The sequence below is a fragment of the Centrocercus urophasianus genome, unplaced genomic scaffold (genome assembly GCF_019232065.1).
Source record: "Centrocercus urophasianus isolate 14NV4802_14NV808 unplaced genomic scaffold, USGS_Curo_1.0 seq_16, whole genome shotgun sequence".
NCBI classification, from domain to species: Eukaryota; Metazoa; Chordata; class Aves; order Galliformes; family Phasianidae; genus Centrocercus; species Centrocercus urophasianus.
The window spans coordinates 40,324,758-40,344,314 of record NW_024884711.1 but is presented as its reverse complement, the minus strand read 5'-3'; the positions used below and the strand labels follow the sequence as shown (position 1 = coordinate 40,344,314).

General features: G+C 36.5%; 1 protein-coding gene across 1 annotated transcript in view; it reads right to left on the bottom strand.

Moving 5' to 3' along the window:
- Positions 1-468: 468 nt before the first annotated feature.
- Positions 469-19,557, bottom strand: part of PAXIP1 (PAX interacting protein 1) — a 31,891-nt gene continuing 12,802 nt past the window's right edge. Inside the window, exons 6-21 of the mRNA XM_042817086.1 lie at positions 17,488-18,132; positions 14,071-14,788; positions 13,301-13,395; positions 12,274-12,369; positions 11,633-11,770; positions 10,567-10,688; positions 9,814-9,998; positions 9,638-9,681; positions 7,766-7,833; positions 7,292-7,394; positions 4,873-5,041; positions 3,221-3,321; positions 2,119-2,253; positions 1,960-2,035; positions 1,368-1,428; positions 469-923 (exon numbers count right to left, since the gene is read on the bottom strand). Of these exons, the coding sequence (XP_042673020.1) occupies positions 908-923; positions 1,368-1,428; positions 1,960-2,035; positions 2,119-2,253; positions 3,221-3,321; positions 4,873-5,041; positions 7,292-7,394; positions 7,766-7,833; positions 9,638-9,681; positions 9,814-9,998; positions 10,567-10,688; positions 11,633-11,770; positions 12,274-12,369; positions 13,301-13,395; positions 14,071-14,788; positions 17,488-18,132 (2,772 nt within the window). The 3' untranslated portion in view covers positions 469-907. The remainder of the gene's footprint in view (positions 924-1,367; positions 1,429-1,959; positions 2,036-2,118; positions 2,254-3,220; positions 3,322-4,872; positions 5,042-7,291; positions 7,395-7,765; positions 7,834-9,637; positions 9,682-9,813; positions 9,999-10,566; positions 10,689-11,632; positions 11,771-12,273; positions 12,370-13,300; positions 13,396-14,070; positions 14,789-17,487; positions 18,133-19,557) is intronic.

Genomic DNA, 19,557 nt, shown 5'->3' with positions numbered 1-19,557 from the left:
ACTAGAGTTTAATGGCTTGCTGATAAACATTTTTAGGACAATTTCCATCTACCAGAATCTGAACTAAAAAATGTAAAGTCACATTTATTAAAACTGTGTGCGAGTCAGGAAGAACAACTGAATATATTTTGAAGACTGGTTTTTAATATTTATTTAGTAAAACTCACTATACAAACAAAACTTATCACAACAGCATACTATGTAGGGTTAGGCTTTCTCCTTCCTTCAAGCTTTTTCTTTTCTTCAGTAAAAACACATCTATAAATTTTTAACAATTTCCCCTTTAAAGCATTGGGATTTTTATATATTAAAACATACCTAATAAAAATAAGTTCAAAATAATTTTACATCGTTTGGAAAAAGATTTGAGTAATTTACTCTTACCAGAGTGCCACTGTTGCACAGCATTAAAAAAAATGAACCACCACTAAAATATAGAGTAAAACATTTAAAAGTACATTTATTTAAAATGTGGGCAAAATATCAATATAAAAGAAAATAGAGTATAAGAAATAAAAATAAAGTACAAAACATTTTCATCTTCAACATCCATAATTTAATAGACAGCAAGCCCTTTTATTTTTACACCCAAGTTACACTTTTGGCTGAAGTACCATCATTAACGTTAAAATGCTTAAAAACTGGCTAATTGTGATACCTAAAGTGGGATCTTTTAAAATGGGAGTATAATACAAAACATAGTAAATTATGTTTCCTCATAATAAAATTACACATCCTAAAAATGATGCAGTTTATTTTTGCTTCCCTGCTTTAAACTGCTCTTCATCCCTAGGCAAACAGCTGGAAAACAGTGTCCACAGGAAGTTTTAGTTACTTTGTACAATGGCTGAATAGCTGGATTTAATGCTCCAAGGGCTCCGAAGCACTAAGGCATTTTACTATTCCTTCAAGTAAATTTATATGTACGTCTGTTAAGAAAGAACAACTTTTAAGAAATGACTGTAAAACAGAACTTTTGCAAGTATGAAGCACACCCATAAAGATGCAGTACCCTGCCCAGCCCTACAATGCATTTACCAAATAAAATTTATACTCTGCCTTAATAGAAGCCGTTTCTGTCAACTACAATTCACCTGTGCAGGTACTTTCCTTACTGACACTTACTTTCCCTTGTTGCTACTATTCTACTATTGATACTTTCTGACAACCCTGCATCCCAGCTCCACTATTTGCTATCAAAATGTAACCCCAGTTGGAATTTAAACCAGGTGTCTGGGTGCTAAGCTGTGCTCTTATCAAGTAAACATTACACATCCTATAAAAACTTTAAGTAGTTAGTTCCTAATTAAGAAAAACTTCTAAGCATTTTCCTTGAGCAGCTGATAGCTTTCACACAAAAAGGATATGACTCATAATCCAGTGTTTGAGTAAGTACTCCAGTGAGGACAAATTCAGCATTGTGGACATCTGGAAATATCAAAAACATGTACACAGTTACACCCTTACGATGACACTTCTCTTTCTGCAGGCACATCAGGAGGAGCCATTCAGTACCTTTCTGCTCTTCATACAAAGGAATAAGGGATTATGGCCCCATCACTACCAGTGCCCTACTTTTAGCCACACACTTCATGCTACAGCTACCAAGCTTCAGAATGTACGGTTTCACTGATAAACATGTCATGTTTCTAGGCTCCAGGCTGAAAAACAGCTAAAGAGAAAAACCTCAGGTCTTTAACTTGACAATCGTGCATCATGCAGTTGCAGCCCCAAGTTCAAGACTACCCTTGCAGAGATATGTGGTGACCTGGCCAGAAAAATGCTCATTAGAAACACCTAGGAATGAGATGGGTCAGATTTCTCTATGACCTGCAGGATTGTCCACGCACCCCTCTGCCAGTATCTGACATCTTCAACAGGTATCTGTACTTGCATTGATTTTTACTGTTATTATTTTACACCCATGCTGTTCAAATCACATTGATGGTGCATACATACCTATGCCTCTAGCAAAATACTCTCGACACAGGTGAAGGTCATTTTCACAGGAAATCAAGATTATCTCCGGCAAACTCTAAATCAAAGAAAGCAACTGTAAGCTCAGAATAACCCAATAAGATATTACCAGTAAATTTCAGAAGGCAACACCATACACACTTTGTTCTGCTTATGCTCCATGAGTTTTCGAAACGAAGGCTGTTTAGATAACACTTTTCCTCCTGCGCATTCCACAATAGCTTTCATGGTAGAAAGACTGGGACAAATTCCAGGTGTAATATAAAAATACTTTCCCTAAGAAGAGAAAAAACAGAGTAACAAGAAATGTTATTTTGTTAACCTGTGTCTGAAACATAGCTGTGTTTCCTTATGGATGAATTCTGATGCAATCATTGGCTGCCTGTAAACAGCCTATAGCAACAAATCCAACAGCTGATGAGCTGTCTTTAATTACTGCTCTTCTGCTTTCCCTAGAGGGACAAACCTGAAATGACCACTTCTTAAACAAAGAAAAGAAACAACTGCAATTTACTAAGAACAATGCTCCTTGCTTCTTCAAGCACAAGTATGCCTAAGGGGCTCCAAAAACCTGATTTATTCTAATTAAAGCTTTCATCTTTTAAATAAATATCACAATATTTATTTAATATTAATACATATTATACATATACATATTATTTAATATTAATACATACATTACTCCCCAGCAAAAATCATCCTGTGTGATACAGAGTGATACAGATCACCAAGTAGATCAGCTTTGTTTATCAGCTAGGAGTGCAAAACTGATCGAAATGCACTATTCAGATTTAATAGAAAACAGATGCTTATTCATTACAGGTTGTGAAAATACACTTTTTAGGTGGTTCATCTCAAGAAAAAGACTCAAATTCTGCTAGGGTAAAGAATCACTAGCAACTTGAATCTTCAAAACTCTCTGCACAGCAGCATAATTTCAATCAGAGGCAGAAAAACCATCTTGCAGCATGCCAGCAAAGGACCTGATGCTAAGTGCAGTCCTCAAGGAGAATCAGGCTGAAGTGTACATCCACTATGACTCAATACTTAAGCAAGAAACATGCATAAAGTCAACCCTCTCTCTACGTAAATAATTTGTTATACATATATAAAAATACATATAAATGTCTGTTATGTGCTTGTCTGTCCTACTGTTCTGAACTGCAAAAGCTGTGGTCTCAGTGCTGAAAGAATTCAGCTGAAAAGCTCCCAGCATTTAAATGCTGTTCTTAAAAGTGCCCACCTTGAACAGCGGAGCTACTTGTGCTCTCTTCAGGGACTCCTCCAAACTGAAGCAGAAAAGCACCTCAGCTTCAGCATCCCTCAGCACAAAGTTCTGCTCATCTGAAAGAGTAATAAACACAATACAGGAAAGACTGTAACATCATCATAGCCTAACATCTAAGCCAATTAGAAAACGTTAGTGGCTGAATGACTCTAAATGCTAACACAGTAATTTCAATGTGATTTTAGTATCCCTTCATTAGGATGACCCACAATTACTTGGAAAATGAAACAGTTTCACACCTGTTTATCTAGCAACATACACTGTTACACAGTCCCCTTTTCTACTTGCCCAAAAACTGTCTTCAAGCCCTCATGCAGCCTTAAAAGAAAAAACTTTCCATTTCCCTTTTTCTATTTCCCTTTTTCCTGTTATTCAGCTGATTGTTTTTAATTGCCTTTTTTAAGATTGGGATGGGATTTCAATCTTACCTTTACCATTCCACAAAAAGTTATGTTAAGCATATTTCAAAATGAGATTCAATTCAAAACAATCTGGTTCAAAGAGCAAGAACAATTTTACATTAAGAAAAAAATTGGTGTTCCCAGGGGCAATCTGCAATTTTTCTAGAGAGTTGCCACATTTTCCATCTTAATTTTAGTACAAAAGCAAAGGCAACTCATTTTCCACAAACCTGCTAAATATCAGTAGACAAGTATTTAAGTCATCCTTGTAAACCCCCAGACCTTATTTATTTTCTAATAGCTTTCAAATGGATTGATTTCTCAGTTCACTGATGCTGAATCGAGAGAGTTGCTATCTTCAGATTAACAAAATCTTTGTGGTTTATTGGTTAAATATCCACAGACTTAAATGTTTGTGATTGTGAGGCAGCAATGTTATACGCTTGCTCCTTCCAAACAAATCACATGAAAAGCACAAAACAGTAATAAAACAATCAGCCTTCAAGATTTTCTTCAGATCCAGCATCCTTTTCAAACAAACTATTTTGTTCTTTTCTGCTGTCTAAAAAGTGTAAAAAGAAAGTTGATGTACAACACTGCTACAGCACTAAATTAAATGATTTTAATTATTTAAATGAATTCTTGTACACAGCGCCACCCATTGCTTACTTCTTCACAGCTTTTATTTTAGAACTAATGAAATTAAAATCACCCAAGACTTTAAAACTACTCAGAGGTGAGAACTGGAAGTAGCTGCACCACAGACAGACCGTTTGCCAACACCCAACTATTTTAACCACACTAACACAAACTTCTTTTATATTTCACTTAATGGAAAGATTAAATCAAATGAAAATTAAGTGTAACAAAGTGTTCTATTGTAAGAAAACTTAATAAAAACAGTCCTGGAACAGCTTTAACAATACCAACATAACCTTCTACCTTAAGTGAAATATGGACTATTTGCTAGTGTAACTGTTTGAACTTAGCAAGTAATCCTCTGGGAGTTATGAACTACGACGGTCAGATTTGCTACGAACTTAAAAACCTGTGCATTCAAAATGGAAGTCTACAGAGAATCTTCAAGAGACATTACAATTCAAAATCTCACAAAGAAAGGGTTTTTTAAATCTGAAGGCCATCTTCACACACTGAAATCAAACAACCTTAAGTTTTTTATTATAAACTGATAGCAGCATAGCTTACCAACAAACTTCTGGCATTTGAAACACTCTTCTAACCACTCTGGAGTTACTATGTGCTTGACTACAGAAATTGCAGTCAGGAACTTGACAGTGCGGGTCACTTTACTGGCAATTAGGTGGGTGCATTTCTGGGCAGATTCTGCTACTTCACCTCCAAGAATATACAGTTTCTGAAAGTTGTAAAAAAAAACAAATCAGAATGGAACAGTCCTTAGAAATTGGAAAGAACAGAACACGGAATCACAACATTGCCATCAAACAAAACTGAGCTCTTCATGAAATAGCAAACGTAAGAGATTTCTGTATTACAGGAATTCATTTACTAAGGGTGATTAATGAATAGAATTTACAGACATGGAAGATCCAGCTATTTGCAGGCATTAATTACATCTAGCTAGAATGAGAGCTATGTGCTGAAACTTTACTTTTGTATCTGTTGATTATTTCTGTATATAAAGTCAATTTTGTGGGGTCTTTTATAGGCAGAAAACGAAATAATTTTGCTCTTTTCATCTACAAAATGTATGACATCCACCATAATTTTGGTAAACCTAATTTTGCTACTCAATTATTCATAGAAGACAAAATTTCTTTATATGAAAACCACCTATATTTTACATACATCAGTTCCATACCTATTTGAGAGGATACTGAGGAGCTATCATTTTTTCCTAAGTTTGAACTACCAAACCCAAACTACCTCAGAGTTGACATCTCAGCTAAGATACACACACCACTAACAACCATTCAACATAGGAATTATTTATAAAGAGTGCTTCCTCTGATAAGAATTTAAACAATTACAACATTTGAAAGTATCTGGACAGCTTCACTATCCATGCACCACAGATTTTTGATTTTTACAGCGCAAGTATTTTGTTCAAATTTAAAAAGAATCAACAAAACCACAGTATTTTTAGGCATTAAAATTTAACATACGGGAGCGTTTATATTACATCAGTCATCAGACATTAACAAAGCAAGAAGGCTTACTGCATGCATTAGAAACCCTGAAAGGTCTGGCATCCCTCTGTACTGCTCTGATAGTAACAAACAAGTTAGACAGGGACAATGTTTTAAGCTTTTCTGTACTGCACTGGCTTATTTTGACAGCTTGCATCAAGATGATACACAAAAGTATTATCCAATACACTGCATCTCTCTACTGCTAAACTCCTTTGAGATATGCAAAAAACACACTGTGAATACTAAACTTGTACACTCTGAAATGCAAAAGCTGTTGTTTTCATTCATAATATATGCTCACCTCAAACACTGCATGCCTGTGAGTACCTTACAAGACTTACATTCTGATCTTCAAGGAGTCATTTGGGTGCATAGGAAAAAAAAAAGACTAACTCTCCAGTTCAAGAAGATGGGAGGTCTCTAGCCTCAGGAAGGTATTCAAACACTGACACTTTTAATGGTATTATCACTGCAACATTTGGCTTCAACATCACAAGCCCTGAGGCCAAAAATTTATTCAGTGTATTTGTGAGCCATAGCTCTAATGAAATTTCTTCATATAGTCAACTTGGTACTAACATGACAGGATGGGGAGTTGGCACTGGAACTTTGTTGAGATAGATAACTGAAAAATCATTTATGTTCCAAAGTATGTTCTATCAAGCTTCACATGAAAACAGTGTAATGGAAAAAACTCAAAATTCCAGCTACCTGAAAAATACTTTAAATACAATCAAGAAGAAACTAGGATACTTGGGGTGTGCTTAAGTGACATGCATTTCTAAGAAACATAGAATAGAAAAACATAGAACTAGTCCTCACTTGATTATTTGGAGCTGGTAAAAGCAGCAAGATATTTCATGCCCTACTGGGGTGAGTAGTTAAAAAAAAAAAAAACAAACAAACCACCACCTCTGTGTCTCAGATTTCAGCCAACATGTGACAAATTACAAATGAAAAACTATTTTTGAACTAATGCTTAGTGATCGTTACAGTTCAAGGAGTGATTGGATTTTTACATCATTAAGCTTTGGGAGCAATTTATGAGAACAGAACAATACATGGCAACACATGATCATAAGTGTGCCATCAGCTCTGCCATCAACTTCCTCTGAAGCATGTGGTGTTATATGAGAAGAAGTCTGGGTCCTATCCTGTACAGTAATCATTACTTTCCTCACCTAAGTTTGGTTGTGAAGTTTGCTGATTTAAAACAAACAAACAGAACAAATAAAAAAACCCACCACAGAACATGAAAGGCTCTTGTCTTTTAAAACAACCATAGAGAACAAAAAGGTAGCAGAGAGGCATGAAGTAAACTAATTTCACATAAATCTACATTCTAATCTCACTTGCAGCAAGTATCAGTTTTTACACACTAAACACGGGCTAATCAAGTCTTACAAAAGAAGAACACAAATGCTTCCACACAGTTTACAAGATGCAAAAGTCACCTTAATGTACTGTTGAACTTGCATAGGTTCAAATCCTGTGAAGAGCACCATTGGCGTCAACTCTGGGGTAAGCTTTTTAGTAGGTGGTGGTAGGTCTTCAATCCTACAGAATACATGAAATACAGCAGAATGTAAGTTTGGGTGCAATGTCATATTATTTCCAAAACAGACAAGCACACTCCTGCAACTTTTAGGAATGAAAATACAAACAAGAATTAGGCAGGATCAATCTTCTAGATAAAAAAAATTATAATGCTGAGAACAGAGTATTTTCTCCTAATTCCGTTCTCTTCCAGCTCTCTTACTATTCTGCTCCTCAGCTATTAACCTATTTCTGCCTTTTGGACAGCTAGTAATATGCAAGAAATGCTGCTAGTTATTTCAATTAGTGGGGCACAGGATGGAACCAGAATGACGAGCAGTTCAGTTACACGGCAAAGAAAATTAAGGACTATTGGCACTCATTGTTCTTACCTGGCTCTTTTGGAAGATGGCTGAAGACTGGATTCATTTTGCTTTGGTTTCAAAGGCAACCTCACACCCTGAAATTAGACCATCTATATGTTTACATCTGAACTGAGCAGGGAACTCAATTTCTATTCTGAAACAGGAGAATTGTACAACAGTATTCTGAGACTATACTTCAAACACAGAGATGAGAAGGACAGGCTATCAAGTGTGCAGTGCAGCACTGACTGCTTACACAACTGAAGAGCACAGCTGAGCATTAACTAAAGCTTCTCCACAAAGTTATGCAACCATTTAAGTAAAACAGAAAGAAAAAAAAATTTTTTTGTTGTTCCATTTAGATAATGAGGATGGTTATTACTGGAAAACTCAAAGAATTAAGTGAGAAAGAGACCAAAAAACCTGTTCATTTGTAAAATAGGTGAAGACTGCAGTAGCCTTTCAGTAATACTGTGCCAACAGAAAATAGTGGCACCTGCATTGTAGAAACTCAAGTACCCTGATTAGAGAAAGAGAAGCTCCAGTAAATGCTTGGGCAGTCATTTCACAAAAACTTCAGCCTCCTCTAGATTAAATCTAAATTAGCCACTAGAGAATTTGCCCGGAAGAAGTGAAAAACAGCTTTCAGACTCTCCCTGGCACAACTAACCTGAAAGTCCTCACTGACAGAAAGCGTGACAAACATTTAACTTTCAAATCTACACCTGAAAGTTAATCTCTTCAAAGAGAAAGCATTAAATTCACAAACTTAAACAAACAAACAAAAAAAAAAACCAATAGATTCCTAATGGATTACGGCACCACTTTAGAGGGGACTGCAAGTATAAGACTGTTTTGAAGTTAAGGTCACAGTAAGAGATACAGAAGTAGTGGCTACTTCTAAAGCTGAAACGTAATGAGTCAACAAGTTGTACTAATATTTTAAATTGGGTCTGGGTACTAATTAAGTTATTACAATTATTAAGCACCTGTCTTTGGAAGACTTCACAAATGGACTGAGGTACGCAATCCAGAATACAAAGACTGAGTCAAAGTATTTTTGTGTAATATGAAATGTTATCTGACAGTCATTTGTGGTACAAATGAACTGAAAGCTCATTAGCTCAAACTAGGAATTACCTATGTCAAGACAGGCACAGTGAAAACAGTTATCAAGCATAAATCTCAAATGGAAAGAAATTACAGCACAAAAACTTTCAGAAGGCTAAAACCAAAGCAGTATTCCACATGTTCAGAGCAAGTAAACAGTTTAGAAGAGCTGTGGTGTGGACAGCAATTTATACCTGTCATATTTTACATACATCAGAGTCCACTCCATGGAAAAATTTTTTTTTTTAAATGGTGCATTGTTAGCTTCCTTAATGTCTCTTACACTTTCGCTTTTTGAAATCACATTGTATTTTTTGGAATTATTAGGTACACGTGCCCACAGCTTCAGTTTTTAGACAGGGCACAAAGTACTTCCACCCCATGATTTGCATTACCTAACCTATTTAAAATTTAGTAATGATTATAACAAAGTTCTTAGAGATTTCAGGTGCTCTGCTTTCAAAAGTCCTATGTGGCCTGTTTTCAGATTGTGCTAGGTCCTGACTCCGAAATACAAAGCCTCTTCTAAAGGCCTTACGTAAAAACAAAGAATGAAGAACCAGGCCACAATATTCCTGAAGTAGCAATTTTATATAATACACTGCAGTTTCGTAGTTCTGCCAAAGATTATTTTTAAGATTTATGCAAACAGACAACTAAAAGCAAGTGCCACCAGGATAGTTTGTGTGGGTTCTTCTGGCATCTTTCCTCACACCATATGCACACATGCTCAGATGTTGCAAACGCTATGCAGCAATCTAATAAAAACAGCTGTATAACTCAACGTACCATTAGAAGCTCTGGTGATACCTTTAATGGGACTCTCCAAGCATCTACAAAATGAAGAACACCGCAGAAAGTGAATCCACCACAAAATTACTTATGGCAAGAATAAAGATGCTTCTCTTGATTAAACACGTTTACATCAACAAATGCTACAGATCATAGAATTTTGGCAAACTTACCCAGCAGGTTTAGAACTAAATGTTGACTGGGAGAAAGTGGATCTTGAAGACTGAACACTGTGTATCGACTGTGCTGTATCTGCCGTAAAGCTTCAAAGTTCCCCAGCAGTATGTCACATAGCCACTGTGCATTCACACATGGTATTCTCCATTCTTTGGCTTTCTCATACTTCAAGCCACTGGGTCTTATTGTTCCAGAGAAGAAGAAAAAAGGTTTTAATAAAACAGACAAATAGCATTTATACTAATAAACTTCTATATCGGTATTTATTTCTTTGCCTATTATCTATTTTAATTGTAATAGAGTAGGCACTCTCAAAAAATACTTTTGCTCTACATGCTGGAACAAGCAATGTTAATTAGAGAAGAATTTCTGCCCCAAATGCCATCAGGCCAGAACTGGATTTAACTCAGTTTTCCCTCCTCTAGCACTTTAAAAACTATCATTCCATCCCCACCCCCAGCCCCAATATATTTTACTTACTGACAATACAACAGTTTACAAGATCACTTGCAAAAATAATCTAAACCAGCACAAGAAATGATTTCTCTTTTGCCAGTTTTCAGGCCAAATTTAAGATAGAAGCATGCAGTGATTTCCTTCAAGAAGCAACATCACAAAGTTTAATGCTTTCAAACCACGAAAATGATTAAACATTCGTAGTGAGATGCAATGAGTACTTCACATTTAGAAACACATCAAGTGGCAAGAAGCAACCGAGGATGCGAGGGCTTTGGAGGTAAAGCACTTACTCTTTACAGATGAGAACTGTGTTGCTGCGACACAGATAGCCTGTGTATTTGGCACCTGCTAGGTATGCCATTAGTTTGAGGTCATCTCTGTCACTATCGACAAATCCTGTCACAGAGATTATCTACGTACAGATAGAAAGACAAATAACTGAAAGTAGAAGGTACTTATGAACCATCCCTGTTGAAAATATCTCCGTTTCAGAAACTTTTTAAACATTTTAATGAAACATACCTTAGCTATGGTATGTAGGCACTCAAAATATGGCTTGTAGCACACAGTTAAAAACCAATCTGCTTATATGTAAAAGTTACAGGCTTCTAGCACTAGCTTCAACTCAAGAAAAATTACTTTGATAATGTTGGTCAGCTTTTTGTCATTTACAACATTTTTCCTACAGCTTTACTACAAAAAAAGCTCACGTCCAGATTTCTTCTCGCACATTTTACCTCTTTCTCCTGCTGCTGTTGATACTGCTGAAGACAAAATTTTTTACTTATTTACCCTACTTTCCCTTCAAAAAAAAAAATCTCCTCAACTCTCAGCTCTACTCTGCCATGAAACTGAATAAGCAGTATCATACAAAGCAAATTTTAATCTCTCTCTTACCTTTGTTATCATTAGATAATATCCTAATATACTTTTTACCCACTTTTCTTGCCCAGTTTTCATTTTTGCCATTCTTTTACTTAAAAAGGAAAAATTGCAGTTTTGTTGTAAAAGAAGCATAAAGTGTTGGATGCACTGTCACTAAAGACATAAGAGGTTTGGATTCCTGTCATGTTATTACGAATAACTCATGTTATATTTGCACCTTTCCTCCTTCTAAGAGGATACAAAACATAGCTTCTAAATATTTAGCTCTCAGAGTCCAGCAAGATGTGCAAAGCACTCTGAATCACATGGTAGTATGCTCCATATTAACATAAGACTAAGATTATGATAAGTTTGTAGTTGTATGACATAAGAAAAGTGCATTTTGCTTTGACTAAGCACTTTCTAGCTACAATTTCATAAAGCTCATTAAAGAATGCTTGCTTCATTACGAGGAAAGCTTTTTCTTCTTACATGCTGAGAGCATGGCTTTCCTCCTGGTGGAAATGCCACTGGAAAATGGAGGGCTCGATGAGGTGGTACCATTTTCTTCTTCTTTAAAATTGAGTTCAGCCAGTGTGCTGTAATACATCTCTTCCTTTCTCTCAAAGCCTATGAAGATATGCATGAACAAATTTTAAAAACTGAAACACATCTTTATTTTACTCTTCTTCTACAATATAAATCTTCAATCTTAGTGACTGTTTTTCTGAGCGTTTTCATGACCCTGTTTCTCACAGGATCTTACTCAGTGTTCTCAGAAATAAACTACCATATGCATTATTAAATTCTGTCACATTACAAACAACAAATGATTGAAAAAACAAAAAGAAAGTGTACCACGGGAAACTTATTTTACACTTAAAGCATGAAGTACATACTGAAACCCCCCTACCTTTTCATTAAGGGAATAAAAGCAGGCATTTCAGGTTGTCCAGAGAGCTTATGGATGCCCTATCCCCAGAGGCATTCAAGACCAGGTTGGATGGGATTCTGGGCAACTTAATCTAGTGGGTGGCAACCATACCCACAGCACAGGGGCTGGAATTAATTTAAAGTTCCTTCCAACCCATGCCATGCTTTAACTCAGTAATACATGTGGTTAACTTGCTTACCTGAGCATACATGTTACTGACTTGGCTTTCGCACAGAAGATGTGTACACCTGCTTGTAAGTGTAGGGTCCACAGTCCCACCATGTGCCTGAATGATCTGGGAAAACAACAAAACAAGAAGTTACCTAACAATTTTAAAGTTACCCTAGGAAACAAACAGCCTGAAATGAAGTCTAGTGTTTAGGAGACTGAACTATTTCACTGAAGAGTCACCCCTCCCCCCCAAAAAAGTTCACTGACTAGTTTCAGAATTTTGGGGGGAAAAAAAAAAGGAGAAAACAAAATTAAATATGTACCTTTTCAATGAACTATAAAAAATTTAACTTTTTAAGATGCAAAATAATAATAATAATAATTATTATATATTAACAAAAATAACCTCATTTTTTATTTTTGCATTATAACTACCCTACAATTTTTCACAAACCATTCAATTCTATCTCAGCAATAAACACAAGTGCTGTTAAAAATGTCAACAGCTTACTTGATTATGTAAAATTGTTGGGAAAATTCAACTACAAAATCCATCAGAAGTTTCTGAAGAACATCAAAGTCCTCTCATTTAGGAAAGGATACAATCAGATTTTTCTGAAAAATAGAAGTTGGCAAAAAGTAGAAACACTATTCCTTCATCTTATTCACCCAAGTGGATACCTCACAGCTTACTAAGTGCCAAAATTATATGCAAAAAAATTGTATTCAATTAAGTTAGAGTGCAATACCATATTACATTTGCTGCTCTACAGCTGTCTAATTAAAAGTATGAACAGCTGGGAAACAGTTAATGCTCTAACTGAGCTAATGCTGTGAGTAAAAACCCAATTCAGACAGACACCACGTGTAAAGCATTTACTTTTTTTGGTTTGCTGAAATAGGCTGATATTCATCTAAATTATAACATAAACATTAAACCAAATGATACTTAAATAAAAGTGCATAGTGCCAAAATATTTCCAATTATTCATTCTAGAGTTCAGTTACTGAGAGCAAGGTTATAATAGTTCTTTGGAAATACAGCAGAATCTTACCCGTTTCCAGGTTGCTAACAGCTGTTTATCAGACATCTGTTCTGGGTAATCAGCAATTGCAAAGACACAACCCAGTAGGAAATAATCTTCTGGAACTGGAATAGTTTAGCACATAAAAGAACAGAAAATTAAACACTTAAAGGTCTGCAAAGTTCATCTCAGAACACATTCATTACTTTAATCTTCGCTATTATCAAGTTAGAAACTATATTCAACTCTGAAGGAAAGTCTTGTAAAAAGCAGGATGCAAAAATCGATGCTGAGAGAAATACACAGATCTATGATCAACTAAAACAATTAAAAAGTTCTCAGTTCCACTGGCATGAGCAGAATTCAAAGCCAGCTGTAACAATTTTATCTGATACTGACTCCTCATTAGCTTGGAACTAGCATTTCCAAAATTCAAGCTATCTTTCCAGTTGTTACCCTCTTTGAAAGCCTCCCCACCCTCCTCTTTCAAAGGAAAGAACAGTATGCACAGGCCAATGTTCTTCTCACAGCATAAATTACGTACTTCATGCCTCTAGCACAGATTTGAAAATAATAAGTTTTCAGGACTCTCTTGCTTTTCAGGTTTCTGGACATCCTTAGTTACAATTTAAATGTTAGCATGAAAATTACCAAAACAGGTCCTGAGCCACAAACACAGTTTAAGCCTTACAATCCCATACTGCAAAACAGAGCTACTTTTTTTTTTTTTAATATTCTAACCCAAATTCCATCATGCCATTAGCCATTTCTTTCCAGAACCAGAAGGTGATGTTACTAACTCTCCACTGATGGATCATGCCCAAAAAGCGGCTGCTGCTGCAGTTGTGTCTGTTGCTGCTGATGGTGCTGCTGCTGGGTTACAGCTTGATGCTGTAGTGCTTGGGATGTCTGAGTTAAGTGCTGCGTTGCCTGATTCTGCATTTGCTGTTGCTGATGCTGTTGGTGTAATCTCTGTAAGTGCTGCTGTTGCAATTGCTGCTGCTGAATTTGTTGCTGCTGATGCTGTAGCTGCTGTTGCTGAAGGTTCTGCTGCTGAAGCTGCTGCAGCTGTTGCTGCTGTAGCTGCTGCTGCTGCAACTGATGAAGTTGCTGTTGCAAAGCATGCTGCTGTTGGAACTGAAGCTGCTGCTGAGGACGGTGTAGCTGTTGTTGAGCATGTAACTGCTGCTGAGGAAACTGAAGCTGCTGTTGTGCAAACTGGTGCTGCTGATGAACTTGTTGCTGTTGCGAGAACTGATGAGTCTGTTGCTGCTGGAAAGACTGCTGGGAGATCTGGGGTTGCTGCTGCTGCTGCTGTAACTGCATAAGTTGCTGAGGTTGAAGATGTAAAAGAGGATGGTGCTGTTGTTGCTGCTGTGCTTGATGTGTCTGCTGCAACAAATGTGTCTCTGGTGTTAGTTTCACTTGACTAAACAGCACTGCATTTGGATGTCCCTGTTGGCTATGATTTACTTGCTGTTCTAAACTTTTTGTAGGCGCTGAAAGTGATTGCAATATCTAGAAAACAAAGATTAGTTTTGTGATCTTTTTGTTGTCATTCAATTTTTAAAATATTTAAACGACGACTGGGAAAAAGCTCTCTTAAAAGGAAATAATCTTAAATACATACTAAGCTAAACAAAAATCCTTTTCTCAAAGTGAAAAGATAGGACTAACACACAGAGAAATGTGGATCTATACTCTGCCCCTAATAAAACACAGAACACATTTCAGCAAAATTGAAGATTGAAACCCATCCCCATATTCTTGATAATATGCATTATGACAGTTAATTAGGTATCAGTAATTACACTCATCAACTCAACCAACTGTAGGACTCAATTTACAATCCCGTTGGCCCATTAAGTTCAAAGTGTAGCTCCATAGATCTTCTTTTACTTCAAAATCATTAATAAAGCTGCCATTAATTAGCACTGTTTGAAACATGGGAGTTTAGTGCGAGCCTTTGTTCTCTTGATCCAGTGCAGAAATATTCAGCTACATTTAAAAAAAAATGTGTCCCACAATACAAAGAAACATAGATTTTCTCAGCCCTCATAGTTTTTTTGAGAAAAAAAAAAGACTTTCAGTCGATACAAAGTGCTGAAGTAAATTGGAATTTCATTTTTAGATCTGTAATTAACAGAGTGGAAACAAGTCAGCAAGAGGAAATGTTAGCAACGACAAAACTGGTCAAATTCCTACTAAAGTCTGCTATTAAAAATCAGAGCAATAGGAAACTACATTCCTACAGTCTCCTATCCCTCTAGATATCAACTCTTTAGCAGAGATGACTCAAGTGCTTTTACAGTGCACTCCAAAACACCTCAGGCTTCACACGTGCAGTGTTAGGTTGTTGGTATAGCACACATTACAATTATGATTACCAGCAAACCACCCACCACACGAAGCTCTGGACAGCACCACAGACACTAAGTATTCAATAAGTAAAAATTAACAGATACAGAAAGAATTTCTGTGTGGTTTAGCATTAGGAAACTCCACAAGAAGTACCACAAAAGTCAAAATTACAGGAGTTTTGGGACAGATATGTCAAAATGAAGGGAGGAAACTGCTTGGGCTATATTCACATAACTTCTTATTAATAAGGTGTTTTGTAGCTATGGATCTTGCCATTCACCAGAAATCTCTGGTTCAACTTCCAAAGGCTGTGCACCATAATACCAAACCCATCCATGACCCTGAATATCTCAGAATCACAGAACTGTAGGGGCTAGAAGGAACCTCTGGAGATGATCTAGTCCAAGCCCATGCTAACACAGGATAGGTTCCCTACAGTAGGATGCATAGGAAAGCATTCAGGTAGGATCTGAGTATCTCAGAGAAAGAGGTAGCTTGTTCCTGCACTCTGCCACCCCCAAAGTTCTGGAAGGAGACTTAACCTAGGTGGAGGATTACTTAACCTAGTCAAAGGGAAGTTCTATGAAGAGCTGCAGAACTAGTATTCAAGGGTACCAGAAGGATCTGCCCCCTGTGAGGCAGTTTCACAATTCTCAAAAGCACAGACTTCCTCCAAGTACTGGAGCTAGCTCCTTAATTCATACAGCAGCCAAGCACGGTACCTGAAAACAGTCCTTGTACACCACAGCCCATCTCCAAGCTTACAGACTTGCAGAACAGAACAAGGGCTAACCAAATCACAATACCACCAACTGCCTTGTATCTGCATCAGTACTAGTTATGCAAAAACACTCTGATATTAGGCCACTAAACAGCATATTATATGGTATAATGACCATGTTGTAGACAATGTTGTATTTAGACATGAAAGCACTGGCCACCCTACCAGAATTTTGGCAACTGCTCATTCCTCACCCAGAAATCTCAGTCCTTCAACAGTTCAAGGCACTGAGAGGAGGAATTTAAGTTTCACAAGGAAGCTAGCACTTCCTTCTCATATAGGCAACAAGGAACCAATGTTTCTGAATGCCTCCACTTCCAGTGTTTTTTTTGAGTACCACCTATAAGGTTGTATATTATTCAGGCACCTTTGAAAGCTGACTTTCAGACGAACACCTCAATATTAATTCATCAACATAATTAAAGCTATGCCTAACATTTGGCAGCACCTGCTTTTTCCACATTCCCTTCCCACAAACAAGATTTCAATGCTGCAAGTTATTTCAGTGCATGCTCACTCATTTTTTCTTCTCTTCTAAAAATAATTTCAACACAAAAGCTACAATTATTTCAACTGAGTGTCAAAAGAAGTTGTAAATTAGGACTTCTGCATCATAATCCTGACTATGCTGCCTAACAACTTAATGATGCTCAGCAGAACAGTCTAGAACTGAACCTACTGGAAGAACAATCTATTTTACACTTCTATGTGTTTATAATTCCTTGCACTGAATAAGAAGCTCAAAGGGTTTGAAATCAGGGTTTTTCAACTAGACAAATAATTTGAAATTAATGAACCTTTTATTTTCCCCAATACTGAAATACTGGGAAACTCTAAACCAAGCCATAGTTAAACACAGCTTTACTCTCAACTCTTTTTCCACACACGTTCTTACTTCTGTGAACCTGCTAGGAATGAAGATAATTATTATGGGGAGGTTACTGATTTGGCAACAACTTCTAAGTAACAAATTTAATTCTTCGTACTATTAGAGAACAATAAAAGGAAAGTTCTTGGAAATGTTAGTTCTTAATAACAAGTCACGTATCTTATAAACAAAAAATCCAACACTTACATGTGCTACATTTGATGGTCTATTAATCTGCTGAATATCAGCACTATTAGTAATATTCCTCAACGTCCGCACTGCTGGACTCCACGCAGCCATCATTTCCTGTCGGTCAGAACTTTGGGCACCTTGTACCGAAGCCATTAAGTTGCCTCTCATATCTGGAGGCAAGATATTACCTGGCACCGGTGGGACATTGGCACACAAATTAATTAACCCAGAGTCTTTCCCTTGGGGCAACCTACGCTTTGCTGTGGATGCCTGCGGAACTTCAGCTGGTGTCCAATTCAAATTCCTCTCTTGCTTTTCTGGAGAAGAATCTGAAGAATCATCAAACATCAGTTCCCCTTTTGCCTTATCAGCAGTAGTAGATTTTGGTGAAAAGCCTTGATCACCCAAAGGTGATCCTTCCCGTGAAGATGCTGGGCTTGATAACTTTTCATCAGTACTAGCTTCATTTTGAGAATCCTGCTCTTCATTTTCTGCTTCTTCCTCCTCTTCCTCCTCCTCCTCTTCTTCTTCCTCATATATAATTAAACGAGGATGATACGGAGTCTCTTCTTTTTTAGCTTTATCAGCTATAGAATCCAATACCCACTCTGGTGTCACAATTTTAATGCTGTCATGCTTACAAGCACATTCATATTTCTCCTAGGAAGAAAAAAAAGGAAAAAATAAAAGGATGAGAACATTTCACTGAAAGACAAAAAGAAAAAAAAACACAACCAAAAAAACCAAGTTACTTTTGGTGAGGCTGGGATAGAGTATGGAAAGGCAGATTGCAAGAGACAGCAATCACAGAAATTGCTCTCTACCAGAACCAACAGAACAAAATAGAACACTGTGCTTAACCACAGTTTCCAACTCAAAAAAATATAATTGACTAGGAATGCAAATATGCAGATGATCAAGTCTTCACCTGCAGAACATCATTAAGTAGAAGAGGTAACTGTCTTAAACTGCACCAGAGGAGGTTTAGGTTAGATATTAGGAAAAATTTCTTCTCAGAACGAGAGATAAGGCACAATAAAGTAGACACAAATCTTTGAAAGGATGAATTTTAACATGAATACAGGTCAGAAAAAAGAAGGCTATTTTTCATACACCTTCTCAGAAGTTGCAAACTGTAATGTGGTCCTCATCTTGAAAGTTATTTTTCTGTCCAGGTATTAGCTAAATAAATTTCAATGGAAGTTTATGAACTTGGCAAAGTAGAACGTTTTATTCCTCCCTATGATTCCACCATTATCTTCTTAACTAACCTGACGTACACACGGAATGAATTTTCTCTGTGTTCAAAAGTTCTCTCTGATAGGAGCTTCTCACAAATATCAAAATAGTGGAAAAAAAAATGTTCAGTATGAGATTTGAAACTGATTTCAGAATCTAATATTTAAAAATGATTAAACTGGGATTTTCTTCATATGTCAGACAACATAAATTAACAATCAGGGCGTACAGAGGAAATTAATTTCATCTAATGATTCTCTAGAGTTATTTCCTACAATGAAACTGTCATTCATACCCAATAAAGAGATTACAGATGAAACAGTTTATTTGCAGATAGAAGTTTTTGTTCTATTTTTTTTTTGTGGTGAGAATTATTAAGAACCTTGTTTTATCATCTCATGTCTAGACAAAGCAATCATTCAAGCTTTCACTGGCGTCAAAACTATTCATTACAAGCTACTGCAGTTTCCCTTGTAGTGCATGTCAGAGCAGCAGGCCTAGATGTGTTTTAAATAATCATCCCATACGTTTGCCTCTATTCATTCATTGCAGAAGCAAAGCAAGGTAATTATGTTGTCCTAAAGATATGAAATGTTAGTGTGCTTTCTTCTGTTCAAGTGGTAAATTTAAGACAGTGCCCTTATTCTAAAAGGTTTATGATTTAAGGTAACACTGAAGTGCATACCATTGCCATTGAATTTTAGTTACTGATGCTCTTTAATCAAGTATTCCATATTACTGCAATGGAAAAGACAACTAAGATGGTGTTCAATATATCCTTTTAGCATCCACAGAAGAAAAAAAGCCTCTGACTTGACCAAAATAATGTAAAAAACCGTTTACATG